General features: G+C 33.7%; 1 protein-coding gene across 2 annotated transcripts; it reads right to left on the bottom strand.

Moving 5' to 3' along the window:
- Positions 1-1307: 1307 nt before the first annotated feature.
- LOC120080539 (coiled-coil domain-containing protein SCD2-like) lies at positions 1308-19245 on the bottom strand. Of its 2 annotated transcripts, none has more exons than XM_039035232.2 (19): positions 19009-19245; positions 18488-18792; positions 17288-17823; positions 16438-16513; positions 15941-15982; positions 15375-15437; positions 14665-14714; positions 14548-14575; positions 12975-13052; positions 12775-12885; positions 12632-12692; positions 8981-9088; positions 8685-8803; positions 7189-7249; positions 6741-6782; positions 4232-4272; positions 3071-3194; positions 2152-2332; positions 1308-1537 (listed from the first exon to the last, which is right to left on the bottom strand). In XM_039035232.2, the coding sequence occupies exons 2-18, from the start codon at positions 18785-18787 to the stop codon at positions 2217-2219; spliced, it is 1956 nt and encodes a 651-aa protein (XP_038891160.1). In that variant the 5' UTR covers positions 18788-18792; positions 19009-19245; the 3' UTR covers positions 1308-1537; positions 2152-2216. The 2 variants fall into 2 exon arrangements, with proteins under 2 accessions (XP_038891160.1, XP_038891161.1); XM_039035233.2 differs by having other exon boundaries at positions 7189-7245.
- Positions 19246-24277: the final 5032 nt, after the last annotated feature.

Below are 24277 nucleotides of genomic sequence, written 5' to 3'. Positions count from 1 at the left end.
AATTTAGAGCAATTAGGAGCTTAATTGCACATCCGAACTTCAAAGGAGACAAAATTACCAAAATGCCCCTAGATAAAGTGTCGCAACGCTCAATCGACCATTGCGTTAAGCTTAAATGCAGTAGCCTCAGCATTCTGGAGAAACAGGGGGAACGTTGTGATGCTCCGAACTTTGACGGAGGCGAAAAGCAGCACACGCACGTTAGAGCGTAATGCTGAGCATTGCTACGCTCCAACAACTTTTTCCTAGTGTTGCTACGCTTCAACCGAACGTAGCGACTGTAATAAGTAATGTTTAATCAATGAACCATAGGAAGCAAGAGATTAGATTAACTAGCTTATTTGTGAAATCAACTGCAATAAGTAATGTTTAATCAATCTTGATGTGAAAATCATATTAAACGTGTTAACTAGACGGTCGGAAGTTAATTAGTTCATCCTAGCATCTCCCTAAAGCTTAATACAATTAGTTAATGTGTCTAGAACAGATTTATCTTCTCATGTTAGCTAATTAGATAATGACGGTCAATTAGGATTTTAATTAATTTGGCTAGGCATAGGTAAGAAAGGTTAAGTCATATTATGATAATCCAATGATCTAAATTGCATTGGGCAACTCCATTCCTCTAAACTAGGACGTCTTGATTAATTGTGTTTCTATCTTTTATTTAATGCACTTTATTTTCTATGCATTTCCAATTATCCAATCCACACCAATCCCTCCCCCTATTTATCACTTTCACTGAAAATGAGTTTTCGAGGAACTAATCTTCCATGCTTCCCGGTAATTGGATGGACTTGCCACTTATGCTCCTTAGTTAGTATAAGTTGTTAATTCGTGATTATAAAATTTTATTTGATTGTCAGAGAGAGGTTTACGACGCCCACTATGCCGTCGATCATTTTCTCACTTGTCAAAAAACTAAATATAAAAAAAGCAACTAAATGTAAATTTGAGATACTTCTCTTTCTATTCTATATCCAACGATAAATTTTTTTTATTTGAATCATTTCTCTCCCCAAGACATGCATTGAGATGTTTTCTTTAAACCATGGTTCATAGGCCTGGAGGCACTTAGTGTTATTCCAAGTCTTTAATAACACATTCAAGATCTTATAAACAGCTTTTTCCACCTAAAACAAAAGTCATGTTCAGGTTGTAGTAAAACTTTAATTAGAAATTAAAACAATTACCCAAACAGGTTCTTTCAACTAGCCGTTTTTATTCTAGAACTCAAAAAAAAAAAAAAAAAAAAAAAAAAAAAAAAACAGATCAACTCTTAAATTAATTCAAAATTGAAACTGTAGTGGAAAAGAATGCAACTTATTATACTTAATTTGGTAGTGTCATTATTACATTACACAGTTTTTAAGGTCAGTCAAGCAAGACCACTTGTAACTTGTAAGTTAAAAATAAAACAAATGAGGAATTAAAAATATTAGTTTTGATGATCCACAAGAACACCAACATTCTCATGACAAACCAGTTGAGAAAAATGGAGGGATTGAATAACATATGAACTCTGAGTGTCTTCCATCTGCACCAGAAACAATTTTAAATTTAAAAAAAGACTTTCAGAAGCACAATAAGGAGTGTTTAAAACACTAAAGAATCCAAAAAAAACAATTTAACATCTGTTCGGTTCAACTTTTCAAGTGTTTAATTTTAAAAATAAATCATTTTGGAAAAAATTGAAATATTTGGTAACCATTTAAATTAACTTTTGATGCAATTTGAATGTTTATTTTAAACTTTTTTTTTTGTTATCAAAAGAGCGTAAATAAAAATTATTTTTTTAAAAAACATTTTTTTGAAAAACATTTTTTTCCTCTACTCAAAGTGCCAAAACACTTACTATAAAATTCTACCAAGACAACATCAATCTAAGTTATGTTTTTAAAGCTTAAAAAACACTGTTAGTCCTGAATCTAGAAGTAACAATTTAATTATTAAATTTTAGGTTGCAAAAATTTAACTCTGGTACCTTTAAATTTGTAACATATTGATTCCTACATTTTATATAACAGTTTAGTCTATGTCGATATTGTATGTATGTATATATATATATATATATATGTAAACTAGTTCATTCCTGTATTTACTTGCCTAGACCTGATTTTTTCAATAAATTGAACCTTATATTAAAATTACCAGGTGGATGCAGAGGGAGGCTTTCAGGAGATGAATTCCCATGGAAATGGAGTTACACAGTAATTTCAGAAGTCAGATTGACGAGGTTTGCGGTTAGGGTTCACCTCTAGCCCTCTTCGAGATCTTTCCCATAGCTGGTTTTCAATGCCTAGCTTCCTCAGCTCTATCAGGCCACGCTCAACTGTCCATATGATAGGGAAGAAAAAGGAAAAATGAAAAAGAAAAAGAAAAGAAAAATATCCCAAATTAGTGATCATTGAAGTCAAATAATGCTCTTCCAAAAAAAAAAAAAAAAAAGTCCCATTCACTGAACATCTAAGAATGGTATACAATTATTATTAAAAAGAATGATGTCCATTAAAAATGAAAATAATTTGAAACGAGAAATAATGAGGTGTTCATAAATAAAAGTTATAGTATAGTGTTGAGGAAAATTATGAGAAAGTATTGGGGAACAAAAAAACCCCATGAATTTCGGGAAGGAAAAATGGAAATGACCTGTTCCTACGAAGGAATATGGCCATTCCCAAAATCAAGAATCAATTTTGAAAATTTTATTTCTTCTAACTTTTGGCAAACATTAACAGCGGAGACCAGGGAGGCTAATTTTGATCTTGATCCTGCACAATAACATCAAACATATCCGCCGCTTTAAGATTCGTGATCATACTCATAACTCATAAGAAGCAAAATATCTTTGGGTAGCCTACTCAAGGTTTCCATCAGCAGCCTTCTCTGAGGTTCTTTTGACAATGCACGCATTTCTTTTTTATTCTTAATTTAGATTCTTGTCTAAAGTAAGTGTCTATTAAGGGGTTAAAGATTATTCAAGAATTAGAATAACAATTTCTCAAAATTGATACAAAGATCACATTAACTAGAAAAATTAAGAATGCAGTGAGTGAGAGAGAGAATGCACCATCAACGGCATCATGAGAAGTAGATTTGTTATTGTGGTTGATCCAGAACTCCAGACGTTCATCTGCTATATCTGGTTCAAGTTCATCATTTCTTGCTCTCCTCCAGAAATAGGTGAGCCAAGCCTACATCACAAATAAATACATAAATAACAATCTCTGATGTGATTTTTTTAAAAGAAGCAAACCCATAAAAAATAGTAGGTCTAAATACTTTGGTTCCTATTCTTTTGAATTTGATTCATTTTGGTCCCCATACTTTCAAAACGTTCATTTTGGTACCTACATTTTCAATTTTGGTTCATTTTGGTCTTTATACTTTCAAAATGTTCATTTTGGTTATTGTACTTTCAACTTCGGTTTATTTTGGTCTTACACTTTAAAAAAATGATCTTTTTTACACTTAAAAAAAGTGATCTTCATATGTCCTCTTAACATTTTCCTCTTGCTTCAGCTTATATCTATTAACTTTTCTTTCCTAAAAAAACAATAATTAATAACTCTAACTTTTCTCTCTTTAATGTCTCTCTATAACTAGATCACTTTCCAACATTTTTCTCTAGCTATCTCTCCAAGTTATCTTTCTTTCTTTCCCTTTCTCATCTCTCTCTAAGACATCTCTTTCTCTATCTAATTTTATATCTAGTACTTATAATTTAAAAAATTGTAATTTTATGATTATAATATACTAAATTCTCAAAAAAAACCATGATAGACAGATTTTCTATTTTTTAAAAGTATAACCATGGTAGACAGATTTTCTATTTTTTAGAAGTATAACCATGATGAAATGCAGTTCTAACCAAAGAGAAAAATAGAACTAGAGAAAAAATTAATAAATAACATAAGTAGAGCTTTAGCAATGAATTGTGTGAATCCTAACACATTTTTCCTATAACCAAAATCATAATGTCTATCAACATTGACCGAGTCTATATCCATAAAGGGAGTTCTTCACAATGTCAAACTTAATGTTTCTATCAGAAGTTCTGAAAATAAAGATAGTCCAAGTATGACATTGTATTCGCAATGTCTCCCACATACTCCTACTATCTAACCATTTTAGCCCCCAAGTCACGTAAAAAAATTAAGAAACCAGACAGATGCAACATGTTGAAAAGAAATTTAACACACAGACACGAAAAATAGAGTTCATTATATACCTGTTTAAAAGATACATCCTCTGCCTCCTCTTGGCTTAATTCTGTAAGTGCATTTCATTAAACACAATTTGTATAAGTTACACAAAGAAATGAAGAGTTCTTTTCATTTGTAGTTTCAGTGTTAAAAGTAAGCAACTCTATAAAACTACAATAAATTCATAGCATCGGTAAGATATCCAAATCGTGTTAAAAGATATAAGAAAACACATGAGTAATAGTTAAATGTTAGCCTCTCACTGTTTATGATTTAAAACCAGAGCATAGAGCCTAAAGCAGCTTCTGGCCTCCTTTCGCAATTCAACTTGGTCATGATAAATTATTTTTAGAAAGGTGCCGCTCTTCACAAATAATACAGATGTTCTCATTCTTCAATGAGCTCCGAACAATCACTTTTCAGAATTGTCATTATCATGTGTTATGGATCTCCAACACAGTAGTTTCCCGTATAGGTATTAGAGGTGCAAATGAAAGATTATGTTAGTTGACAATTGACAATGTTGGGTCCCGACAAAACAAGGGGCCAATTATTTTATGCCCATAATGGCCGATTAGTGAGAAGCTCGACTTTAATTTCTTTACATTCATGTTTTTGGATGAGAAGCAGAGTGAGTGGTGAGAAGCTTGCCTGGGAGGTTGTGTGAGTATGCGTGACTTTGGAGAGGAGAAGCGTGAGATACAAAAGTTTAGGTAATGGTCAGAAATAGCGCAAAAAAAATTTCACCTTTCACAAATAAATGACACTCTTTAGCACCAATTGTTCGAATCTCGGTTGGGATTGATGAGACCAAAACAAAACTTTGAACTTCTTCTTATAGCACATTTGAACCATCAATTTTATATGTTTTTTTTTTATATTAATCCTGGCCAAGATGATGATGATAAAAAAAAAAAAAAAAGAAAACGCATGAACTAATTTTCCAAGGTCAATGGCAAAGGAAGTTGTACAAGCTTTAATGATGAATGGAAATGTAAACTTATCGGCTGCAATTCCTTCACATACCATGTACTTATACAACACGAGAGTTTCTTCAGAGAGACCATTGATAGTGTTGGTCCTGATTCTCAGATTCCAAGTGTGCAAGGATTCTGGATTTGATGAAATAGAAAAATCACACATACTATTCTTTCCCGGGAAGAGTAGAGAGCTGAATCAGTTCCCTGGTAAGTAATCAGTTTCTTAGTAATTCCTGGTCGTTGTCCGTGCCAGAATTGTCATCCAAAAAGCACAGAACTAGTGGTTGAAATGTGCCATAAAAAGAAGTTAAACTTTTTCTTTTGATCTTGAAATTGATCCTGGCCAAGATGGCATCAGGATGATCCATTAAAACAATTGGCTAAAAAGGGTGTTATTTATGAAACATTGGTGGTTTCTTTGAGTAGTGGCTCGCTTGATGAAAAGCTCAATGTGAGTATTGTTGAGAGTCAGTTCCCAAACGAAGAGGTGAGAGGGAAAACGACAAATCTTTCAACAAGCCAATCAGAAACTTTCAACACTGAAAACCAGGGGAGAAGCCAAAGTCACAAGAAGAATCAAAATATCTGAGGGAGATTAGAAACTTGTATCCATGAGACGTTGGTGGTTTTTTCTGAGAAATTATAAGCTTCCTAGTTAGAGATATTAGTATGATATTATTAAGGGGAATAAGAATAATTAGATTGGGAGTTAGTTAGTGTATTTGGTCATAAATAGAGGGAGGGTGAGTGAGGAAAGGTAGGCAATTGTTGAGTGATCTAAGACTTGGGTTAGCATACTCAAGATGGAGCTTCCAAATGCCTTTATACTTGGGTTATCTTGCAGTTTCATCTTTTATAACTTAACATATTTCAGTTCTTATTTTAGTTAGGATGTATCCTAATAATTACTCATCTGATGGAAAGGTCAATGGGAGTATTGTCTAGAGTAGTTTTTTAAATGAAGAGGTGAGAGAGAAAACGAAACAAGCCAAGCAGAAACTCTTATCATCGAAAACCAGGAGAGAAGCCAAAGTCATAACAAGAATCAAAATTAATTTAGGGAGATCAGGGACATGTTGTATCCACTAGTTATGACTAGGAAAAAGAATCTGTTGTCACCCATTTTATATTGAAAGTTTTTCAGAGCTGTCCCATGGTTTTCCTCCTTATACTGAAGGTAATTCGTGGTGTAAATATTTTTCTCCATTTTTGTGCTTTTAATTTAATTTACTTTGAAATAAAGCCAACATATATACACCCTGTAATGCATTATGTGATCGATGCTTCAATTTAGTTACTGGTGGAAAATGTTCTGTCAATAATAACAATCTGAAAACTAGCGTAATATGTAGAGGAAAGAAGCAAATTTAGTTTCACGTCTCTTAATATATTTATTTTTTCATTTTTCAAACCTCTGTGTTTATCATATGTTCCCTACCAAGTAAAGTGGTACTCTAGTCAAGCTACAATTCATTTTCATTTCTTAAATAAAAACCAAATTTAGACCAGAAAAAAACTAGAAAAGAAAAGGGCAAATTGTTTTCAGTTAACGTACCAAATGCTTCAAATTGTCCTTCTATAGGCAGCTTTGCTTCATCTACCCAATAACAAGAAAGTGAAAACACTGTTAGACTGCACACATTAACTCTCAAGTCCCTTACCACAAGTCTACGACAGCAAGAATTAATGGAAAATCAAACGATTACATAGCCTAATATACATATCAAAGTAAAGGTATCAGTGAAGATAAATGCTCCTAACCAGTATCAATAAAGATTAAGCATGCAAGAAATAAGTTATTATGTATCTAGAAATTTGGCATAAACATTCTAGAACTAAAAGGGATTGGAAATAAGTTCAATATCAGGCTTCATGTAACCCAAAATACAGTTCTAAGTCCAGTGGAGCGGTATTTTTTTTAGTCTTCTCAATATTTATTTCATGCTTAAATTGACGACTGATGTATTAAATTGTGCTTTTTTCATATGATTTCCCGATCCCACCTGGTTTTAACAAATTTGCACGTCGATCGCGAGCCATTGCAAGAGCCACTGCGTCCTCTACCTTCAGAATAATTTCATTAGAAACTTATAATCACAGGAATTAAAAATAAATAATAATAACCAAGCTACCACCAGTATAAGTGAGTCAAGTGACAGAGTTCTCATAATCAACCATAACTAGAAACAAAACTACATTTGCAATTAGAATTTTTTTCCACTCATGTATATTCATGTTAAAGTGAATGGTAATATTAAAATAACTCCAGTTTAAAAACCATGAGAGTACAAAGATGCGTTCTTAAAGATAGAAAAACAAGACCAGACGTGATATCATATAATGATATGACTGATCATTTTACAGATATGGATTGGTAATGAAAGAACCTTAATAACATATATAGACAATAGGAAACTCTATTTCCCTGTACAGATACTCTTGTACTGTGATAAACTTTCCCGGTACAAATATGCTGACAAAGAGAGTTACACACCTCTCACCCTTAATTTTTTCCCCAAAACATCATTTTTGCTCCATTACATGAACAAACACAGAATTACAGGAATGATATGAGCAAAGTGACACCATTTTCAAAAACCAGAATACAAATGACAGGGATGTGCCGATTTACATTTTTCAAATAATAAATATGTATATTTTAATATGTTCCATTGCTTTCGTGTGTGAAGATTTAGACACATGAATTTTCATGTAATATTCAATTGATGCAAATTCAAGCATAAGAAGAGCATCTTATATTTCATCCCTTTCAAACACAGAAATATAGACAAAATATGAGCAAAGTGACCCGTCATTTTTTTGAACTGTTTAAAAACTGTAAAACAAATGACAGGGTGTGCTGTAAACACTTTCAGAAAAAAATATTTGTATATTAATATGTTTAATTGCTTCCGTTTGTGAAGTGTTGGAGATAACGAATTTCATGCAATATTCACTTTGGTGAAAAATCAAACATTAGAAAAAGAATATTTTATTCCTTGCAAAAAACGGAGCAATATAGATGCTGCTGGAACTCAAAACAGAACCCATCTGTTGCTACCCAGAGCCTCCGATTTCGTTCCTCTCTCCTTTTCCAATTTTCATTGCGGGTAGGACTAAGAAACCGACACAGAAGTTATTCCAACCTCCCTCTCTCTCTTGCTCGGTTTTTTCATGGGTTGTTAGTGAGCCAGGTTCTGAGTGCGACATTCTTTTTCTTTTTGTTTCGTTTTTGTCTGCCCTCTCTCTTTTGCTTATAGCTTCTGCAGTACATATTCTCGTGCTTTTTTATTTATTTTTAATGCATTAGCATAGATGTCTAGTATTTATTCCTTTATTTCAAAAGGACCAGTTCCTAGAGTCCATTGAATGGAGAAGACTCTTTTATCCTGGAAATCTTTGTTTTGTTGTATAAATCTATAAGAATATGATATTAAATAAAACTAAAAATAAAAAATAAAAGTTGCAAGAATTTCAAGTGTATGAATATAGCTGTAACCTTCAATGTGGCCAGCTCCCGTAAACCTCTCTCCACTAAAAGCATGCTCTCGACATTGGCCTCACTGGAAAATTCATTCAAGTTCCTTTGATTTTCTCTTCCCTCCAAATCATTGCTTGCTAATAAAGATTAAAAAAGAAAAAAGGTTTAACAGCATCAATGAACATGATCAACATAAAGGTTAAAAGATTCCATCACATCACTCAGCAGCTGGACAAAAAGAACATCCCCCCAACAAATATAGGAAAAAGGAGAGGGAAATCTTGAACATTGTCATCCCTTAACAAGAGTTTTACCTGTCACCTCTTCAGCTTTTTTTCCTGCTTCCAAAACAACTTCAACAGGACTTGAAGTAAACGATGACCAGTATTCAGATCTTGCTCCAGCCACCTCAGCATGAATACCTGCCAAGTTTTTAATTTTAATAATAAAAGAAACAAATAATAAACCTAATGATCGCTACAATAGTCTGAAATCTATTGAGATATAAATAAATGCGAAATAAACTAAATTATATCTCAAATTCCCACTTCACAAGTTAAGGCCAAATAAGTAATCGATCATAAAATTGTAAATAAAGAGGATAAGGGAAAAAGAGAACGACACTGAAAAATATACTGATTCGCCCCAAGCTCAGGACTCTGTCCCGTCTTCTGGAACTGCAGGTTCTACTATGATGGAGATTACAAAGAACCTAATACTCGCGCTACAAATTACTTCCTAAATAACCCAACAAGCAACAAGAACTATTTGAATCCAGCACAACAACTAGATAACTTGAAATAAACAATAAGAGAAACTCTCAACCCACGAAGAAAAAATACACACTATATTTTGCTTACTGCCACTCTAAAATATTGAAGAAAAATTACTCCAGTGCTCTCGGTTTGCTCCTCACGGCTCACTTCAATTTTCATCTAAATTTTTCTTTCGTTTATAGATGAATCCACTGCCCAATTTTTCTTTGATCGTTATTATCCACCTCCCATTTTACCAATAAAAAAGGAAGGCTTATGGGTTAAGTAGAAAAAGAAAGGAAATGGGCCCATTATGAGTAATTTTCTTCACCAAAAATCAGATTTTGTGTCATTGGCTAGCATAAGTTTTTTTGTCTCCACCTCCTAACAATCTCCCGGAGACAAAACGACAATCTTGCCTCCTACTGCAATAAAATTTGTCATCTTGGCAAATTCCAAGATTTACTCTCACTACAACTGTCATCTATGATCTTCTTGGCAAAATCCAAGGATCAACAAAAAACCTGTAAAATCAACAAAATAAAAAATAGGAAACCATCAGAAAATAACTGTAGCTCATCTAGGCTTGTGCCGAGGTATGAACAAGTTACAGGGAACTATCCCCCAGACATAAAGAACAGTCACATACTCTTACTTCAGCTAAGTAGTATCAACTAACATCCTCTTCAATTCTGAACACTTGTTCTTGAAGAAGATATTTTCTGTAAGTAGTTTGACCCCTTCCTTTAAGCCTGTTGCCAAGCTAGAGACTTTGTCTTTGACCCTAACAACTGCTTTGGTCTTCTAATCTGATACCCTCACTCGCCTCGGCGACTTCATCAATCCATTCGACTATCTGACAATTAGGGGTTCGTGATTAAGGTTGGCAACAGGGCCAGGGCGAGGCGGGGAGGGGTTCCCCATCCCCATCCCCGATGGGGGAATTTACCCCCATCCCCACCGCCGTCCCTGCCATTTGAAGGCGGGGATGAGGATTCCCTGTTGGGGAAATGTTTCCCCTTTTGTTTTTCCATGTGAACCTTTCTTTTAAAAAAAAAAATTCCTAAAGTTATTTTTGGTTTGGGCTTAGATTGGGTTAAATGAAAAACTAAGCTAAATGTAAAAAGTTAAAATACCTAATTAATATATATATATAGAGAGAGAGAGAGAAAGAGAAATATATATTAAAAATCTAATCGGGGCGGGGGCGGGTATGGGGTGGGGATCCCCACCCTGTCCTCGATTTGACCCCATCCCCCATCAAACCAACCCCTCCCCCGTCAAACCGAGGATTCTCCACCCCGATCGGGGTGGGGCCCCATGGGGAATTTTGCCAACCCTATTCGTGATAGCCATCAACTTTTTTTACTGGACTTCCCAATTGTTTTTGAACTAATGGACCTTGATCTGACTAATCGAAATTGGCTATCATTGCTACTGGCTCTTATACCTCTACACCTGCCATCTACAACTTTAACTGGCATCCACCATCTCTCTGATCTTTTGACAACACTAAACGACATCTGTACAGTGTGGAATCTATACGGCCAACTACCACTATCTGGAATCTTTACATGGTTTCTCATACCTATTTGTAAGCGCTTCCATCAATCTCATTGCACTAGCCTCGTTGGCTACAAGGCTAACAACATTCATCGATAGACACATTCTGATGATAGCAACTGCAACTTCATCCAAGTTCTTCCAATCTTCAACTGACATCCCTCTTGGTCTCTCCTTCAATGCTTTGTGCATTTTCTTGTAAGTTAAGAAATACTTAACTTGCATCTTCCAATACCCAAAATTTTCCCCATCAAATTTTATGATTCCTTCGAAACCTCTTCACTTTGATGATTCCATGATTCTTGAACCAAATAGCTCTGATACCACTTGTTGGGAATTTATACGAGATATAAATTAATGTGGGATAAACTAAATTATATCTCAAACTCCCACTTCACATGTTAGAGCCAAATAAGTAATCAATCATAAAATTGTAAATAAAGAGGATAAGAGAAAAAGAGCATGACACCGAAAAATATACTGGTTTGCCCTAAACTTGGGACTACGTTCAGTCTTCTGTAATTGTAGGTTTTACTATGATGAGATTGCAAAGAACCCAATGCTCGCGCTATAAATCTCTCCTCAAATAGCCCAACAAAAACTATTTGAATCCAGTACGACAACTCAGTAACTTGAAACAAACAATAAAAGAAATCCTCAACCTAAGAAGAAAAAATACACACTATTTTGCTTACATACAGTCACTCTAAAATACTGAAGAAAAATTACTCCAGTGTTCTCGGTTTGCTCCCCACGGCTCACTTCAATTTTCATCTAAATTCTGCTTTCTTTTATAGATGAATCCACCGCCCAATTTTTCTTTAATCATTATCACCCACCTCCCATTTTACCAATAAAAAAAGGAAGGCTTATGGGTTAAGTAGAAAAAGAAAGGAAATGGACTTTGTAATTCAAATGGGCCCATTATGAGTAATTTTCTTTACCAAAAATCAGATTTTGTGTCATTGGCTAAGGTAAGCTTTTTTTGTCTCCACATCCTAACAAAATCTTCAATCCGCCATTTGACAAAAGACATTCATTATTCAACGGAAACTGAGAAATTTTCCAAAAGAACAGTTAGAAAGCTAATAGTTCTAATTGATCCCGGATTGGGAACCGCTGTGTCTGGAAAATGAAGTGACAATTTTGACATAAAAGCACATTGATTACAGATCCAAAGCTTCATCAGGCCCAAAGGCCTATTCAAGTCTATTTAACAGAAGCTGCTTATTCCAACCGAGATCAACTCAAGTCCTATGAATAACCATCCCATAATGCCCCTTAATATCTGGATTTAATAATATCATCATGCAAATCGTCATAGCAGATTTTTAAGCAATGTACCTATTTGAGGAATATTTTAAACAAGATCTTGGAAAAGGCTTCCAAATTTTACTACCTGCGTGATAGTTAATCAGTTAACGTCAAAAACTAGGAGTACCAAGATATGGAAATGGCCCCATTTCTATCTTTTCAACTTGCAGCTTCATTTCAAAGCAAAGAGGACTCCATGCAACTAATCTCACTCTTGGGACCAGATTATTGTTGCAACAGAAAATATGGGATCTATGTGTAGATATTGTCATTTTTGGAAATTTTGAAACATAAGAATAGCACCATGCAAGTTCCAGAGAAAAAAAAGGTCACCGTAACGGACGCATAAGCTCCAGTATCGAGCGAGCCAACACCTCTTCAAAACAACCTCTTCCTAGCATGAAAGAAGCATGTCAGACAAGTATGCCCAAGATGGACCAGAAAGGAAGAACTACTCTGAAACTTGAACTGCAGACCATTTCTTCTTTAGTCAGTATCATTCTATGGGTCATAATCCTAAGCGACTGCAACTCTGCCTCAGCTTCGTGCAAGTGTTCCAAAGCAGATGTTGCCTCATCCCTTGCAGTCTGAGTCAAAGTACTCACGGGTCAAATTCAATAGGAGATTCATATTAGTGGTACTAGATTCTTTTGTACAGGTTTCAACTTCTGCATACCTCTGCTTCAGTTTTAAGTGCAGCAATATGATGAGTACCTCTGCTCCCGTGAGATTGTGATGCAACTCTCAAAGCAGCCTGCAAGGAGCGGTTGAATACACTTTTCTTAGCGTTGAGTGACATAATCCTTTGTTAAATATAAATAGACACACCACAAAAACAGAAGGATATATTATTTTTATAGTGCCAGACTCCGTAAGTAACAAGTTTGGTCCCAAAATTTCTGAAGGTGTGTCTATTTGATCCCTATACTTTAATAAGTTGCAAAACTCTCAAGATTATGTTTATTTAGTTCTAGTACTTCAAAATAGTTTCTACTTCATCTTGAACTTTCAATATTGAATCTAATAAATTTCCATTGTTAACTCAATTATTTAGAGATTACATGATGCACAAATTTCAAATAAGTTTACACATACAACGGTACAATCATTAAATTGATGAAATTAACACATTCACAAATAGACACACCCTTGAAACTTATAAACACAACCTCGAAAAGTAAAAAGACCTTTTTTTAAAATTAATTTTGAAGTACAATAATTAAATAGACAGAAAAACCAAACTTATAATTTAACCTAACAAGTTAGTTAAATCAAGATTATAAAACTAGAATAATAAGGACATTTAATTCAAACACCTGTTATACATCACTACTAGTATTGTTGAATATGGAAAGTCTTCTCATTCCCTTGTCCATTTGAAATTTTATTCCTTGTAATTTGTATGGGTCCTTGCCATATTTGGCAAACATTGTTGTTTATATAAGAGAGATTCCCTCTTGTAAAAATATGTAGAAAAATATTGAGAAAACTCAGAATTCAACAAGTATCTTATTTTCTGCAATGCAAATCATGATTTTCCTTCAAAACTCTATGATCTTAGTATTAGATAGTTACTGCAACTTTACACCCGTTTGTCCTCATTTCAAGAAAGAAAAATAATAAGTAATAACATTTAACACATGCACTAATCTTCAAGTTATTGCTGTTCTTATTTACTTCTTTATTTTTCTTATAGTGTCAATTACAGAAATTATTCACATAGAACGATTGTTCTCTAGTTTGTATAAATGATGTCGTTTCAAGTAGTAGCATTTGTTTCAAATTCTTCCAACCAGTTCTTCAAATGCATGGCATTTGGCTTTTTAGACGATAAGAAGGCTCTGAAACTGTACGGAAGAATCAAACTAGGATGAACAGGATGGCAAACGGAAAGGTTCCTTTATATGAAACACTAATTAATACACCCTCACTGTATGAACCGTGGAAGGAAGGACACCCATTACCATATCGGTTCGATCCTTTGAATCAATTTCCTTTAATTTTAATTATCGAACAGTTTTAGGAATAGGCAGCAAACAAGCATCCACATTGTCTAGTATCATTGATTCTCGATCTCTCATGGTTCCCTGGGTCTAAGTTACGTACTCTTGGGACATCCTAGTTTGAGTGTGTGGAATGGGTATGGGAATTGTCTCTGTCTCAGAAGCAGCTGAATATATATCTACCCATTATTGAAATTATAAAGTAAAAAAGAATTTGATAACATTGCCAGTTTTAGTACAACAAACCTCTCTCTGCTGCAAAGCTGCCTCCTTCCTGGAAGCAAAACAATAATGAATTGTTAGATCATAGGAAAACTGAAGTGGCATGCAAGTTGCAAGTGAAAATAGAAGTCAGGTGCTAGCCTGCTCAAAAGACGGGCTTCCAGCGTCACACCTTCTCCAAGCATAGCAACCTAAAAATCACATTTGAATACTTCAAAATGTGTATGTTGGATGAAATTGATTTTTACTCGACAATGTTAAGATGTTCCCATCACTATAACGTATAGATTGGATATTCTGTACTGATACATAAACAGCTATGCTGCAGCTATGAAGTGCAACACAGCATTAACTAGCACACTATGCAACAGGGCTGTTGAAAAAGAAAAGAACCAATCCTGTTAGCTTCATCAGAAAGATACCTACTCCAAAAAATTTCTTTCTGGGTCTTGGCTGAAAGAAACTCGTTAAAAGCATTTAAATATATGACTTACTTGTTCCATAAACCATTAAAAAAAATCTTAGCTAATAGTGGGAAACATACATCATTTGAAATGAAAATATAATTCCAATGACTACTAGCACTATGCATACTAACCAAGACAACCAGAAGAAGATGAGGGAAAAAGGGAACTATTAACACAGGATGGCATGAATCACTCTATAGATTGTCTGATGGCATCACAAATGATGAAGAGAATTAGACGGGAGTAAATGGAAGATATGTTAAAGAGCATTCCTGAAAAATGGGCGACTAAAAAGGTAATTTTCCCATAGTCTGAGAAAAGTATTTTAAAGTGAAATAACACTTTTAAATAGTGGAAGATTATAATCCAACTAAATGCGTTTACCTGACTTTCAAGCTGCCGAGCTCTAGCCTCTGCTTCCTCACATCTTTCTTCTGCAAGTCGAAGCTGGGGAGGCACATATTAGATATATGCCAAATGATATAAATGAAAAGCCTCTCACTTTTACATCAATGTTATCCCATTATCTGGAGTTATTATTGTGCTTGAATTCGATTAGTCAGACTGTGAACTGTTGTTTTGTGTGTGTTATTGAATAATCAGCTTAATTTTACAAAGGTGAATGGAGGATTAAATAGACACTAATTGACCCAACAAAAGAAAGAAACAGAAAAGGAAAAAAATACTAGAAAGGTTAAGATGAGGAAAAAACAGAAAATCTATAATTGGAATAAACAATAATTTACTTTAACACAAACTAAGTAATTTAGAAGGGGTACGAGCATTGAACTAGTTTCCATATAATAAATGAACGAACTCTTAATTTATGGAGCCGTTTTTTGAAAAGAAGAATGTTCCATTATCGTTATAAATTGTTCAACACACATAATTCTATAAGAACCAGCCAATAACTGTCGCACAATAAAAACCAGAAAAGTTGTCGGCATCACCTTTTCAAGTAAACTCTCATTTTCCTCCTGTACCATATCAAGCTGCACCAATATCATCACCACCATTAGCAAAATCTTGAAAGAGGCAAATCTTTATACATGTATCCAAATACCAAAGTTCAGTCAAAGAAGTTGGAACTAGGCACTTTAACTTGATCTTAAATTAATAATAAAATAAAGTTCATCACAAGAAAGAAGCACATTAAATTTAGATTCGTATCTAGAAAAAACCTCTAGAACGGCCAAATACATTTTACATGAAAACACGTCTATTATTTGGATTCTTCCAATCAGCTAACTGGGTCAGCAGGGGAGACATATGAACGTGGTCAGGTAAAGACATTATTTCAGACTGGACGTTGCAAAATCAAAAGAAATAAAAGAGAACAAGATGAAGATGACATCAGTGTTGTTGATAGTCAATTGATGTGTTGATCTTTCATGAATTTAAAGAGATCAACCTCAGGTATCTAATAGATTGTAAAAGTACCCTATACCTCATCCTGTAGAGCAGAACTGGAAGGCTGGTTGCTAGTTTCTCTGAAGTTCATGCTTCCCATATCCAAAGATAGCCTGTTCAAGGGAGAAACACAATCATGGAATAGAAATTCAAGTAGAAAATAATAGTGGCAAGATGTTAAATCACTGATTGACCCAAAAGCTTAAGTTGATGGTGTTTTGATAAATTTAATTATGTCAATACTTTAACACTCCCTCTCACTTGTGGGCTTGAAAATTTGCAGAAGACCTAACAAGTGAAAATCAATATCAATTATGAAAGAAATGACATTATAAGGTTTGAATGTAGAATCTCCTACTCTAGTATCATGTTAAACCACTTGACCCAAAAACTTAAGTTGATAGGCTATGATTATTTTAATTATATCAACACTTTAACATAAGATATAACAAAATCTACTTCACATTACCTGCAGACACCAAAATTAAATCTATGAAAATTTAGCATGCTACTAGAAGGTAGTGGAAATCGAAATTCTCTGATGATACCAAGATGCATTTCTTTTACTCCCAAATAAGAGTTCTTAATATTTAAAAAAAAGACATTTATAAAGCAACGAAATCCTAAACACTCATAACAAATACAGCATTTATGGTAACCAAATAAGCCACAGTGCCTGCAGTAAACAATCATCATGGGGTTTTCTTAATACGAATACTATCAACATAAAATGTTTGCATTATCAAGTCCTGTTTTAATCGGTGATCTAACAATAAGTTGTAGGTGGATAATTATCCATAAGAATGGTACTTCACTGTTCGACTCTAACACAGTTGCAAAAAGAGGCATATTGGTGATAATGACATAAGAAATAAGTTGTCTAATACCTCTTATCTCTTTTGGTGTCTAGCTGACCCTCTGTTGGAGTTACTGGTAAGCTTGGTCTAATTGATATTTTAGAATCAAACTGACCATCTTTTGGTGTTACGGGCAATGTTGGTCTAAGTGACGTTTTGATATCAAATTGACTCTCTTTTGGAGTTACCGGCAAGGTTGGTCTAAGTGATGTTCTAGTGTCAGATTGACTCTCTTTGGGAGTTACTGGCAATGTTGGTTTAAGTGATATGGATACAGAAGAAGGTACCAATGGAACTGTCTTGACTCCTAAATTTGGACGACTAATTGATGTCGAACGAGTAGATGGAGGTTGTTCTATGGAGTTGACCAGCTGGGATGACCGACTAGTTGTTGAAGTGCGAGTGATTGGTGGCTGTTCCACATTAGTATCAGAATGAGCTGGTCGATGTCCTAGTGTTGAACGACCCGACATTGGATGCTCTGTAGGGTTCACAGTTTGAGATGCTCGACCACCCGATCCCACATGTCCAGAAGTAGGTTGTTCTTGAATAGTACGAACGGATTGCTATATTTAAAATTTAAGCATGTATTAGTCTTGCAAGTAGAACATGAAATGACATTTATTAATAGTGGCTAAAAGGACCATATAGAATAGTGCAGATGGGCAACCGTCGTAAAAGAAAAACACAGGCAAATTGCACAATCTAAAAGCTCAGGATGATCTCCAGATTATGAGTTGACTCTTAGAACTTAAATATTAGTCAGAGTAATGGAGTTTATCAATAATCAAAATACTACAAAATAAGAATTAGATCATATTCAGATGAGAAACAATCCCTCTTTATCAATCCAAAAAGTTCATTGGTTTTATGAGTTGACTTTTAGAACTAAATTATTTCCATGCTGAAATTTTGACAAACAAAAATGTGTGAAATAAATTGGCATAAAAAATAAGATGGCACTTCTCCCTTCTTAGCGTGATGCTGTGAAGTGTTTACTACTATTAGAGCTTTACATGTCTCTGCTTTACCCATTGTAAAGCAAGGCAAAATAGCTTCTATTTGAAAAGGAGAAAAAGTCCAAGCTAATAACTAACATATTCTCAGTAAAGGCCACTAACTTTCATGCCTGAATTGTCACACACATAAGCACAATGGGTCATATTTATATTCACAAACCAAATGTCCTGCAAACCTGAACAAATATTTAGTTACTAACACCGACGTTACCATAGGAGAGCGGGCTCTGACTGATCTTCCACTTGCTAGTCCAATGCTCCCTGTGCCACTCGCCAAACTGTAATCAAGATCATCTTCTTCATCCTCATCATCAGCTGAACTTGCCATCACTTTAGCAAGCCTTTGCGCTGCAGCTTTTGCTGCATTGTTCTGTCCCCTTCTGGAATTTGCCAAGCCAGTTGAACCTGATCGGTTATGGTGGGGAAACGGGGACACCAATGGCGACGCTGGAGCCAGTGGGGTGCCAGTGTTACTTTTCTGCCGAGTATATACTGGTCTAATCCGATCCATAGCTCCTGTTATCCACACAATCTAAGTATTCAGCGAGATTAGGGATGAAAATTGCAGAAACGTAATGAGAAATAGACCTGCTTCACTGATATTGAACCAAGTTCGAACACAATTCAATGCGGATGAAAATCATTGCAAAATCGAAATCGAAGTAGGATATCACAAATTTCAGAGAATTCGAACAATCGAAGAAATAAATAAGAGCGCGCAAGTTTCCAAACCTTCGTAATCTTTGAGCTGAGGATTCGATAATCAGATCGTCCGTTGCAATCAACTCACGAACGACTCATTGGAGAAAACAAAAATTCATCCTCCGGATTAAAACTCCATGATTGCGAAAAATGGATTTTGTGAATAATATCGTTGCTGGAGATCGAAGCAAGTAACGAAATGGAAAGAGTCCAATGCGAACATGGAGGAGGTTGAGAAGACGACGGAAAGAAGTGCAATGTGAATTTGTTTGTTCTTTTGGACGTGCCGCGGTTTTTGGTTGTGAACGGTTAGTTCGTTAATTTTCTTAATTTTCATTTCGGTCCCCAAACTTCATTTATTTTCACTTTTCTCCCACCAAGATCTTTCACTTTAGGTTTAAAAACACCTCGTCCCTAAATTTTCGTGAAAACAATAATTTAGTCTCTGAACTTTTGTTTGTAACTTGAACTTTAGTATGTAACCATTTAATCTTTGTATTTTTAAATTCATAACAATTTAGTCCTTAACGCAAATAAATATATCAAAATTAGATGCCAATTTTTATTATTTTATGATGTAGACTTTATATTTCATAAAGAGTCTCTAATTAGTTTATCAGTTTGTTTATGCAAAAAAAATCTCATTAAATCTTAACACTAATTTCTACAATAGGGACTAATCTCATTAAATCTTTATACTAATTTCTACAATAGGGACTAAATTATTACAAATTTTAAAGTATAAAAACTAAATTATTACATAGTAAAGTTTAGGAACTAAATTGTTACAAAATTGAAAGTTCAAGAACTAAATCGTTTCAAACAAAAGTTTAGAGACTAAATTTTACTTTTATGAAAGTTTAGGGATTAAAAGTGATTTTTAACCTTCACTTTATCACTTGACTATTATCAAGAAACTTAAAACTCATCCAAAATTTTCTAATACCTTCCATATATATATAAAAAAATTTATGCCCAGTGGTGAACTAAGAATATAGTCGTCAACATGAGCATAACTTAACTAATATAGACGGTTATTATCCACCTCGAAGTTTAAGATAGATCTTCCACCTCACATATTATTAAAAAGAAAATAAAACCTACAAATATAGTCTAATGCACTAGATCCCACCAAAACTTCACAGTTAAGCGTGCTTGAACGATAATGTTACACCCCTTTTAAAAGTTCTTTTTAAAAAAAAAAAGTTAAATGAGCTTAACTCGACGATAATTGGCATGGTCTTCCTCTCTAAAGGTTGGAGGTTCTATTCTGCATATACATAATAAATAAAATATTATTTTACCCAATATATATACTTTTTCTTACCTCCTCCCTTCACATAATAAATAGGGCAGTTGCAAATATTTTAATTAGACCCAAAGTATTTGTAGATATATAGCACAATGCAAAAGAATTTGTATATGTATAAAAATTTAGATTTTGCTTTTGAAGTCGATCAATGATAGACCGTATCACTATTATTAGTCTATTGGTGATAAAGTTTATCACTGATAGAATTTGTTATATTGGCAATTTTTTAAAAATGTTGTTATGTTATCCAATACAATTACCTTAATAAAATATAGTATTTGTCCTTCTCCAAAACATCATTTTAATAGAGAGCTAGTCTTCATCTTGAATAGTTAAATTTTAATATCTTCATTTTGAATTGTTAAATCTTTTATTTAAAAAAAGGAAAAAAAATAGCTATCAAATCTATAAAATTTCACAATGTTTTAAATGATGCATGGTTTCAATTTTTTTTTTTAAAAAAAAGTCAAGTAGACCAACACGTTTCGAATAGCGAGTTGGGGAGTCCCAAAAGGTTACTAATCATAGAAGAATGAGTATATTATGATATCTATTTGATTTAGGGTAATTCTTACAAATAGAAAAATAACCAAGTATTTACAATCTATAGTAAAAAAAAAAAAAGTGTCTCACAGTTATCAGGTTTCCCTTTTTAAAAATTTTCTAAAATAACTTTTAGATTTGAACTTCGGGCGCATTTCTTCTTCTTCGTCTACAACTTCTTCCTCGTCCACAACATTCTTCCTTGACCACGATTAGGGCTTCTTCCTCAATTTTCTTCTTCTATTTTTTGCGCGCACACCGTTCTTCCTCGACCACGACTACATCTTCTTCCTCGATTTTCTCCTTCGTTTTTCTGTGTACGTCAGTTTATGGCTTTTTCCTTGTCTACGACATTGTTGTTCCTCGACCACGCTCTCCTTCATCGATAAGGGATTCTTCGCTCGTCCACTGTTTCTTTTCTTCTATCTGGCAACTTCATCATTGGTATGTTGTCATTCTTATTCTTCTCTTCTCTTATTCTCTTTCTTTTCTAGGTATGATGTAGGCTTCTTCTTCATTTTCTCATTTTTTTCCAGGTTTTTAGAATCTTAGAATTCTATCACCATCTATCACTTATAGGTTGTGATAGAACTCTATCTCTCTCTAAAATTTTCTTGTTGTATTTGTGTTATTTTTCAATCTTTTCTTATTTTTTATTCTTATTTGTTTTGATTTGTTGTTGTGCAGATAGTTTTTTTGTGTGAATATGTATGGATGTAAACATTTCTCTACTACTAATAGACGGTGATTGAACTCTATCACTGTCCATCTGTGATAGATAGTGATTGAGTTATATCACTGTTTATCATTGATAGAGCTCAAGCACTGATAGACGGTGATAGAGCTCAATCACTGTCTATCACTTTTATACAGTTATAGAGTTATATACATATTTTCACTATTAGTTTCTTGTACAATTTTTTTTTTTTTTTTTTACAAAGACTTGATACCATGGTTAATGTTCCTGTAGTTTTTTATTTTTTATTTTTTTTAAATGGTGGAAAGTGGACTCATTACAATTCTTATAAGAATTATAGTGTTGTTGGAGTTTTTGTTATGATATGATAGACTTTAATGGTTTAGTTAGTTTGATATTGGGTGAAATTCAGTTGGGTGTTTCTATAGCTTTATCACTATTATTGGATTTTGGTTAAACTAATATTCCATCTGTGTTCCAAATAAAACAAGATAAGGTTGTTACTTGGTATCTATCTTTGGCTAAAGATTCAGGGACTAGGCATCCCTTAGTTGCTCATGTTAGTCATCATTTTGTAGAAGGATCTTGCAGTGGTAATAATGGTGGAGGTGGTGACAGATTGCTATGTTTAGGTTCTTCTAATTCTTCTTCGAATGATCAAGTTATACGAGATATTGGTTTTAATGGCGATTTGAAGGAAAAAGATGTATTTGGAAGTAAAGAAATATTGTCCAAGTGTTTTTATGTAATAGCAGTAAATAAGAATTTTCAATTCAGGACTACACGATTAAATTCAAAGTCACTTGAGTTGAAATGTTTGCAAGAAGGCTGTCAATGGTATGTTCAGACATCTCGGTACAAGAAGAGTGAGTTGTGGAAGTTTAGGAAGTACATTTCTGACCATGATCATTCAATAAATACAACTCAAAGTTGTTATAGGCAAACTTCTTCATCTGGGGACTGCTTGAAAGAGGATTTTAGGTTTATCTCTACTAATCACTCCTTTCCTAAAGATATTGTTCATAAAGCTCGTACTTAGTTTGGTGTTAATATTAGTTATAAAAAATCTTAGAGGGCAAAAGAACATATATTAAGATCATTAAATGATGATTCACTGATATAATAAATTTATTGCCATTGTCACTGATATAATTATTTTTGTGTATTTTTCACGAACGTACACTATTTTAGAGATTGATGAAAATGGACATTTTAAATTTTGTTTGATGGTCATTGGTGCATCTATTGAGAGGTGCAGGTGCTATAGACCTTTCATATCTGTTGATGACACATTCTTGAAGTCTAAGTTTGGTGATACTCTACTATCAGCTTCAACACTAGATGATAACAATAATATCTTCCCCCTTGCATTTGTTATCATAGATTTTGAAAATGACGCATCTTGGAAATGATTTTTTCAAAATATACAAACTAGTTTATGGGATAGAGAACATTTAGTCATTGTCTTTGATCGACATTTGAGCATTTCAAAGGGTGTATTAAGTGTGTTTAGGAATGTTGAGTATTGTATGTGCATTCAACATGTTCTGCGAAATTTGAAGAAGTCGTTCAAGGATCCTTTGATTGACTAGTTTTACTTTAGTTGTGTTAAATCTTACACGTTTGATAACTTTGAATTTAATATGAGATCTATGGAGTCAATTTCTCCAAATATTTGAAGTTTACCTTAGTAATGTAGAATTTGAGAAGTGATCTCGTGCATATTCTTGAAGAATAAAGTATGAATTGATGACAAAAAATCCTTCAGAGTGCGTAAATTTTGTTTTGAAAGAGAATGGATACTTATCTGTTGCAAGTTTACTCGATGCAGTTAGAGATTTATTGCAAAAATTGTTTCATGATCGCAAGAAAACTAGTTTTCCAATGAAAACAATTTTGACTCCTTGGATTGAGAATATATTACGGAACCAACATGAAGAATCAAGAAGTTTCATGGTAAGAGTTCTTTATTATTTTTCAATTTTTTTTTTGTTTTTTTGTTTTTAGATATATAAAATTGATAGGAGAATGATAAACAGTGATTGATTTCTATCACTGTCTATAAGTGTTAGATAGTGATAAAAATCTATCACTATCTATCAGTGATTGACAGGGATAGAATTTTATCACTGTCTATCACTGATAAATAGTGATGGACTACTATTAACAATGTTTGTAAGGTTCATCCTATTAACAATGTTGAATACATAGTAATGGATGGTGATAAACAATTCCAAGTAAAGCTTATTTTGGGATCTTGCAGCTGTCGAGTATGGGATTTTGATGAAATTTCATGCTCTCATGCACTTGCTGTTCTTTGGATGCTTAACGTGGATACTTATTCCTATGTAGCTGATTATTATTATTCAAGTACGTTGTCATTGACATGTATTTGTTGTGTTCGACTTGTTAAAGTCCATTTAAATTGGAGGGTTGTAGTAGATGACATTACAACATTACCTCCTAATTTTAAACGTTCAACAGGAAGACCTAAAAAAAAAAAAGGATCTGATCCATAGGTGAAGCTAAAAGTAGTTCATTAAAATTTAGTCGATGTTGTTGTAAAGGTCACAATTCTAGGGCTTACAAACTTTGCCAAATTAATCAATGATGTAATCATTATAGTTGCATTTTTTTCATTATATTGCCAAATGGATTGATATTAGAATTTATGAAAGTTATTTTTTCCCTTGATTAGTTCTATTATTGCGTTTGTAAACGAATGGAACAATATCTTTATATGAATA

The sequence above is a fragment of the Benincasa hispida genome, chromosome 6, assembly GCF_027475165.1.
Source record: "Benincasa hispida cultivar pf3 chromosome 6, pf3_genome.v1.1, whole genome shotgun sequence".
Classification (NCBI taxonomy): domain Eukaryota; kingdom Viridiplantae; phylum Streptophyta; class Magnoliopsida; order Cucurbitales; family Cucurbitaceae; genus Benincasa; species Benincasa hispida.
Note: the sequence above shows the minus strand (reverse complement) of the source record. Positions and strands in the feature narration are given on the sequence as shown.

Coding starts and splice junctions, on each gene's coding strand:
- LOC120080539 (XM_039035232.2), bottom strand. CDS start 18,787: ATGGATCGGATTAGACCAGTATATACTCGGCAGAAAAGTAACACTGGC. Junction 12,693..12,774: donor TACTGACTAAAGAAGAAATG/GTCTGCAGTTCA, acceptor CTTTCATGCTAG/GAAGAGGTTGTTTTGAAGAG. Junction 8,804..8,980: donor AAAAGCTGAAGAGGTGACAG/GTAAAACTCTTG, acceptor AATCTTTATTAG/CAAGCAATGATTTGGAGGGA.